Source organism: Epinephelus lanceolatus, chromosome 4 (assembly GCF_041903045.1).
Source record: "Epinephelus lanceolatus isolate andai-2023 chromosome 4, ASM4190304v1, whole genome shotgun sequence".
Taxonomy (NCBI): Eukaryota; Metazoa; Chordata; class Actinopteri; order Perciformes; family Serranidae; genus Epinephelus; species Epinephelus lanceolatus.
In genome coordinates this window covers 46,399,709-46,406,893 of record NC_135737.1, presented here as the reverse complement: position 1 = coordinate 46,406,893, position 7,185 = coordinate 46,399,709, and the positions used below count along the sequence as shown (strand labels likewise).

The 7,185-nt window shown below is 39.4% G+C and overlaps 1 protein-coding gene across 1 annotated transcript; it reads right to left on the bottom strand.

The window, feature by feature from the left end:
* Window positions 1–211: 211 nt before the first annotated feature.
* dharma lies at window positions 212–2,411 on the bottom strand. Its single transcript, XM_078167526.1, has 2 exons — window positions 1,591–2,411; window positions 212–837 (listed from the first exon to the last, which is right to left on the bottom strand). Exons 1-2 carry the CDS (start codon window positions 1,747–1,749, stop codon window positions 718–720), a joined length of 279 nt encoding a protein of 92 aa, XP_078023652.1. The 5' UTR covers window positions 1,750–2,411; the 3' UTR covers window positions 212–717.
* Window positions 2,412–7,185: the final 4,774 nt, after the last annotated feature.

Below are 7,185 nucleotides of genomic sequence, written 5' to 3'. Positions count from 1 at the left end.
ACTAAATTCATTTCAACAAAATTTATTTTTTTGAAGAAACCACTCAATGATGCTCATGTTTAAAACCTGCACATGGCATCTATAATACACAAATCTCAATAAATTACATAAAAATACAAAATAATTTAAAAGCCACAGAAAAGTCACTCCGTTGAGATAAAACTGCAGCTCAGGCCGAACAGGTCTCCTAACTCATCAGGGTTTGAAGTCTCAGGTGTCGGACTTTCCCTGCAGCTTCTGAACGCGTCATCACACTTAGAAAATCACCTGCAGTCACATCAGAGCAGCTGTCTGTTTAGCCAAACCTGTTATCCAACAGCAGGATGCTGTCAGCCGACCTTTGACCTCTGATAGCAGAAGTCATGTTACAGGATGAGTTTGACCTCTGAGCAGCAGGTGGACAGTCAGTGCTTCACAAAGTCAAGGATGCTTCCTTCAAAGTTGGGTCCTACAGAGGCAAGGCAAGACTCCTTCCTAGTGTTCAGTGAGCATACATTCAAACAGGTGTGCGTCACTGAAGAGGCCCTGCCTTTAAATCAGGCAAATTGTGTGCAAAGAATTGTGGGTCTTGTGGGTATGCATCCTTTAAATTTCTCTGAAGGAAGGACTCAGTCCTCAGTGGAATTCAAGGGTCCTTGACACTGGTACAGTCCTTCTTAAAATTCAGGGCATTGAAGGATCCTTCCTTGACTTTGAGAAGCATCAGGTTCGTCGGGTTCAGAGGAAGGAGGTGAAGAACTTCTTCTCTGCTCCAGCTCTGGTGGGAGAGGAGGGGGATTTGACCTTCGACCCGCTGTGCTGTCGCTTCCTCCTGGCTCTGCGGTTCTTAAACCACACCTGGAACCACAAACAGAAAGAGAGACGAGATTAAACCATCGGAAGTTTGAAAATCCAGCAATAATTTCTGTTTTACAGTTTCTAGTTGTGATAAATGGTGTAATTTTGGTGATTTGTCTTTCTTTAAAAATCCGTTCATATACAAAATACAAAATACAACTATTCAAATGTGTATGCTCCTCCCCTAAGCCAGAAGTCCCCCCCAAGTGCTTACTAAATTATTTGACAGGCACCACTCCCACCACCTTCATAAGAACACTCCCTACGGGGTGAGAGAGGTCTCAGATAGCTTCCATGTTTTTTTAATACATAGTTAAGTATTTCAGCAGATTTATTCAGCCAGTTTTGGGAGCCCTGGGTAATCAGTCCCACCTTCCCCTCCCACTACGACACCAGAAGAATATGGAACAAGAAAGCGATCGTGCGTAAAACTGCCATATGGACAGGTTCTGCGCATTCCTTGTTCACACATGATTAAAATAAATCACCTCAGCGGCTCCGCATACGCATGTGGGTTGTATATGTTTAATACTGTGAATCATATAACGATAAATAATAATTTTCCTTGTAAAAGGACAGACTTGATTTGCCACATAAAAGAAAAAAAACTTCATGGATGAGACCGTGCGTAAAATCCAAACTGGCAACATTTTACGCAGCCTGGAGGGGCTTTGCGCCCTTTTTCTTTCTCCGGCCTATTAAATTAATGAAAAATAAAAATAAAGCCAACACTAATCATCACGTGGGACTCACCCTGACCGTCTCCTCGCTCAGGCCGGTGCTCCTCGCCACCTCAGCGCGTGCCTCAACTGCTGGATACTCGGTGAGCTCGAACAGCGCCTCGAGTCGCTTGGTCTGACTGTCGGTGAACACCGTCCTCATCCGGGCCTTCTGACGCGACTGCGCCAGCATCCCAGCTTGATGGTAACCATGGTGACTTGCAAACTGTTGAGCACCTGATAAAAAAATAACATTTAAACGAGTTTATGGAGCGAAAAACGGAAGAAATGCGCGAAAAGTGATCCTGAATTAAGTCGATCTAAGAGTTTACTCTTAAACTAAAAACAAGTTTAAATTCAAATACAACTTTATGTCAACAAACTTTTCAAGATTATCTTTAGAAATGTAAAAAAAAAAAATAATAATAACCTGCAGAGTCCTGGCTGCTGCTGAAATGCACGTGAGCTCCTTGTTGTAAGTTTGGATAAATGCTGAAGTCTGTGTGATGGAAACCGGCTCCGCACGGGTACAACGCCTCTCCGAAGCTCATCCCTCGGTACTGAAGGCAGCCTGACACTGGTACCGGCACCGGCACCAGGACCGGCGCAGGAGGTCTGATGTTCCCGGAGTCCAAACTGAATCCGTCTTGGATCCTCTGGAGACAACCTCCTGGTGGAAACTCCATCACCGAGGTCTTGTGTCCGAACTGTGGGGAGAGGATGCGCTCCATGCTGAAGTCCGACACGCCGCTCCTTCTGTCCATCGTTACACTTGAATGTCTGAACAAGTTGCTTCTGAGCTCTGGAGCTCCAGTGTCCAGTTTTAAAGAGAAGCACAAAGTGTGAAGGCGCCATCAAACACCTGACTGCGCTTTAATATGTTAATGAGCTTCTTGAGCGTTTGATGGCTGAAGTTCAGTCAGACATGAGAAGAAATCTGGACTTTGATTTGACCTCTTGAACCCTTTGATTCTTTGAACTGGACGATGATGTGATGATGGGACTGAGTCTGTAAACTGGAATCACTTAGTTTGTTCATTTCATCTTTGAATCAGCTGTTAACTTTCACTTTTCTTCAAACAACTGGAGGAGGAGGAAGTACTCAGATCCTTTACTCAAGTAAAAGTACTAATATCACACTGTGAAAGTACTCCACCACAAACTAAAGCCCTGCATTGAAAAAGTTAGTTAAGTAAAAGTAAGTAAATGTAATTAGGAAAATGTGCTTGTGTTAGTACAGTAAAAGTAAAAGTAGGGGAGACCAGGTAGCATATAGTTGTAACACTTTTGTCTCAGCACTTAAACTGTTTGTGTTGGATGTCTCAAATTTTTGCACCCTTAACAAACAGTCTTTCCAACTTCTCCAGCTACATCACAGACGTCATTAACTGATGTCCAACACAAGGAGATCCATTGTTACAGCCTGCTCCACTACACTGGGACAGGTTGTAACACAGTCTGGGGTAAGATGTAACAACAAGAGTGAAGAATTAAAAACTACACAGTACAAAAATTATACATAAAGACACTGATACATACAATACTAACCAGTTCCTATAAGGTGTAACACACTAAGCTGTACCTCTCAGATGCTGAGTACCACACACACACACACACACACACACACACACACACACACACACAGTTAAAAGACTGTTGCTCCAGTCAAATAACCAGGGGTCGTCCTGCTGCGCCCACACAGGGCAGCTGTGCAGTTGCTGCACACATGCCGCGTTATTTTGCATCCTCAAATTAATTGTCTTTACTGTAGACACATGGCAGGCGCACTCAAATGCCAGAGCAACAGTATAAAGTGGCTTTTGCACAGTCCATAGGGACTTTGGTCGCTGGTTCAAGTTCCCGTCTGGACCAAATGTGGAGCGTGGACTGGCAGCTGGAGAGATGTCCCTGAGCAAGGCACCAAACACCCAACTGTTTAGGGTACCTGTCCATTAGTAGCAATTCTTGCTCTAACATCTCCTCATGTATGGGTCCTGTTTGTGAATGTGTGAGTGGCAAAACTGAATTTCCCCTCAGGGATTAATGAAGTTTATCTTCTTAAAATTAAGCAAGTCAAGCACAAGTACCTCAAATTTGTACTTAAGTACAGTACTTGAGTAAATGTACTTTACGCTACACAAAGACTGGGACAGTAGGACCAAGTGTACAGGTACATGTTATTTATTCAGAATACCTTGTCAGCCATCTGTGTACCCCAAATTAGGTTTAAATCTATGTTGGTCAGTTTGTTTTTGAACTTTTTAGAGATAAAAAAAATATATTTCAACCTTTTAAAGTGTTGGAAACGTCCATCTATGGACCAGAGGTGCTGTAAAACACACTTTGTAGTTATTTCTTTCCTTTCCTTTTATTCTCTCCTCACTGTCTTCTGCCATCTGCTACTGTCTGTGTTCAGGATCATTTGGATTTTTGAGGAGGAATAATCTGCAGTGAATGCCGGTGGCCTGCAGATGTCACCGGTAGCGTTTGTACAGACTGCAAACAACCTGCTGGCTTCTAAATTACTATTTCTCCAAAAACAAAATGTGAAAAGGGAAAACAGCCAACAGTGTCTGAGAGAAGAGAAGAGAAGAGAAGAGAAGAGAAGAGAAGAGAAGAGAAGAGATTTCACATACTACAGCAGCTAAAGAGTCAGAATCAAAAGACAAAAGATATGACATGAGATAAAATAGAAAAAAAAAGAAATATATAAATATTATTGCACAGTAAGATGTTGTAGGAAACTGTACAGGAATGTTACACAGTGTTAATATAAGGATATGTACACGCACACACAAGCTGACAGAGGTGGGTCGTAACTAGTTACATTTACTCAGTTACATTTACTTGAGTAACTTTTTGGATAAATTGTACTTTTCAGAGTAGTTTTAATGCAAAATACTTTTTACTTTTACTTGAGTTATATTGTTTTAAAGCAACAATACTCTTACTTGAGTACAATATTTGGCTACTCTACCCACCTCTGAGTACATAATTACATACATATATATATATGTACAGTATAAGAATATATTTGTGTTTCTTGTGCCTTGATTTATGTTATGTTTGTAAAGATTTAATTTATTTTTGTTTTAGTTAAAGGGGTATCGTTTAAAATACATGAATTTGCAGATTATTATTTTTGATTGATTGATTACGTTCATGTTCTTATTTTACAACTAAATCAGACGTTACTCAACAGTTACTCAGTACTTGAGTAGTTTTTTCACCAAATACTCTTTTACTCTTACTCAAGTAATTATTTGGATGACTACTTTTTACTTTTACTTGAGTAAATTGTTCTAAAGCATCAGTACTCTTACTTGAGTACAATATTTGGCTAAATATAAATATGTATTTGCTTCGTCACTACACAGTGAGTGTTAGAGTGAAACCAGCTTTGATCTGCAGCAGAGGATCTTTGTCACGTCACAGCAGATCAAAGCTGTAAATGACACTGAGCTTTTCTCACCTTCTCAGTTCAAACAGTTAAAAACCTGCAGGAACCGAAACTGACTCAAACTAAATATGATCATAAATAAAACTGTCCACAGGAATGTGATGTATTTTATTCCACACTCCTTTGTGCTACTATAGTAAAAGCACAGTTGATGTGAGTGATGCTGACATCACATCCTCACTGTGACCTCGTCACATGTCCACATTTGGTCATGGACTTTCCACGTCCACATATGACGTCCAAGGTACCCTGGGTGTGTTGGTTGTTGACGTTCTGGGACGCCGTGTCAACTTCAGCCTGTTACATGCATTGTCTGTTTTCAAAATACACTTCTGTTTTCACAGGAAATGTACAGTTTGCATACAGTCTCTTTCAAAATAAAAGCACTACGTTGGTACAACTCCACAAATTGACATTTTTTTCCTTCAACAACACATGTGGTTGGGTTTAGGAAAAAAAGAACAGAGTTTGACTTTATATTCAAATGGGAAGCAAACACCGGCCTCGCAGGTGAAAGTCAATGGTTGTTGGACCCATTAACCCTACTGGGACTTTTCACTTTCTTAATTTTCGTTGTTGTCCTGCTGCATTTCCCCCTGATGTTAAACAATATTGGTGACTGGCTGCTTATCATGCCACGTGAAAGGACAGCTTTTTTTGTCGGTGTCTGACGCCAGAAGTCACTGAGCAAGTGTCGGTTGTCAACGACTTCGGAGTGAGACCTGCTTGATATTGAGGTAGTAGTTCTGCCTGCAGCAGATGTACTTAGTAGGAGTAAGTACAATATACATGTATACAGAGTAGACGTGTTAAGACTTTTTCTGTGCCACAGTTTATTTACAGGTTTAAATAAAGAAAATGTACAGGCCTCATGGTTTGATTTAGTAACAGCTTTATCAGAGTTTTTAAGACTTGTTGTTTCATCATCTATAATAATGAGGGGATAAATAAGAAAATATTTAAGTGTCTTAAGTCAAAAATGAAAAGCATTAAATATGTTTTGAGTTTCAGTTTCCACAGTTTGTTTCCCTGTGAGTGTGTCGGATGTTAGTTCAGTCTGACTTCTGAGAAAAGATCAATCAGTGATCAATAACAGATCAGTCAGCGCCGTCTCTTTAAACTCTCTCTGATCTGATCGATCACTAACAGACATGAAGGGAAGGAACAGAAAGAGCAGCAGATTATCAAACATCCTCAGACTGACGATCAAACAGCACATTCACACATTTCAGTGGTACAAACGTGTTCAGTGAGGATCACAGTAGGCTCGGCTGCACAATATACAAACATTAAAGACAAAGAGACAAAATCATGATAAATAATTACAAGTTGTGAAGAACATTTTGAGTCCTGTGGGATTTTAAAAGTCTGTTTGTCTTTGGAAAAAATTTTTTTATGTGTTTGTGTATTTGTGCTGTGATGATTAAAATTCACTTTACGATAATAAAATCACAAAACAACATTTTATGGGTCCAAAATGTTGAAATAGTTCCCTAGAAAGTTTTTGGATAGAACTGAGTAATGTGATACTCATCTGGGGAAAAAAGAATTTCCTTGACAGAAAATAATTAAAATTCAAATGAATATTCTGTTATTGCAAATCACACTGCTCTTGTTTATTCTCTATTACCGACAAAGTTCTTTCTTAAAAAATTATTTGGAATTTATGTACCGCTGAAATAGTGTCATCTGCATTTGTACCTGAATGAATTACCTCAACTGTGCTTGTACAAAACGTTATGAATGAGTTTTTAATTGACTGTATCAGTATGTTGTGTGCACACATTTCCTAATAAAGAGGCAAACTCTAGCTAAGAAGTGTAATTAATTTAATTTAATTTTTATAAAAACCCTTCATGGGGAACCTATTTGTCACCGTTCATGTGAGGGAATTGTAAGTGTGTGACACGTCACATTATCTTACATTATTTCTCTTTCACACTATTTCTTCTAAATGGATGTGCTACTTGTGCTTTGATGTGATTTTAAAATGTTTAAAATGAATTCTTGAATCATTTTCTTAATAAATATTTCATGAGTAATGGTTGGTTGTCGATTGTTGTCTGATATGAGTAACTATTAACAAACATTTATGTCATGATTTGAGTGAAAACACATTTTATAGAGGCTATTGTACACAGATACAAATACTGGTGTGCCTTAGGCATA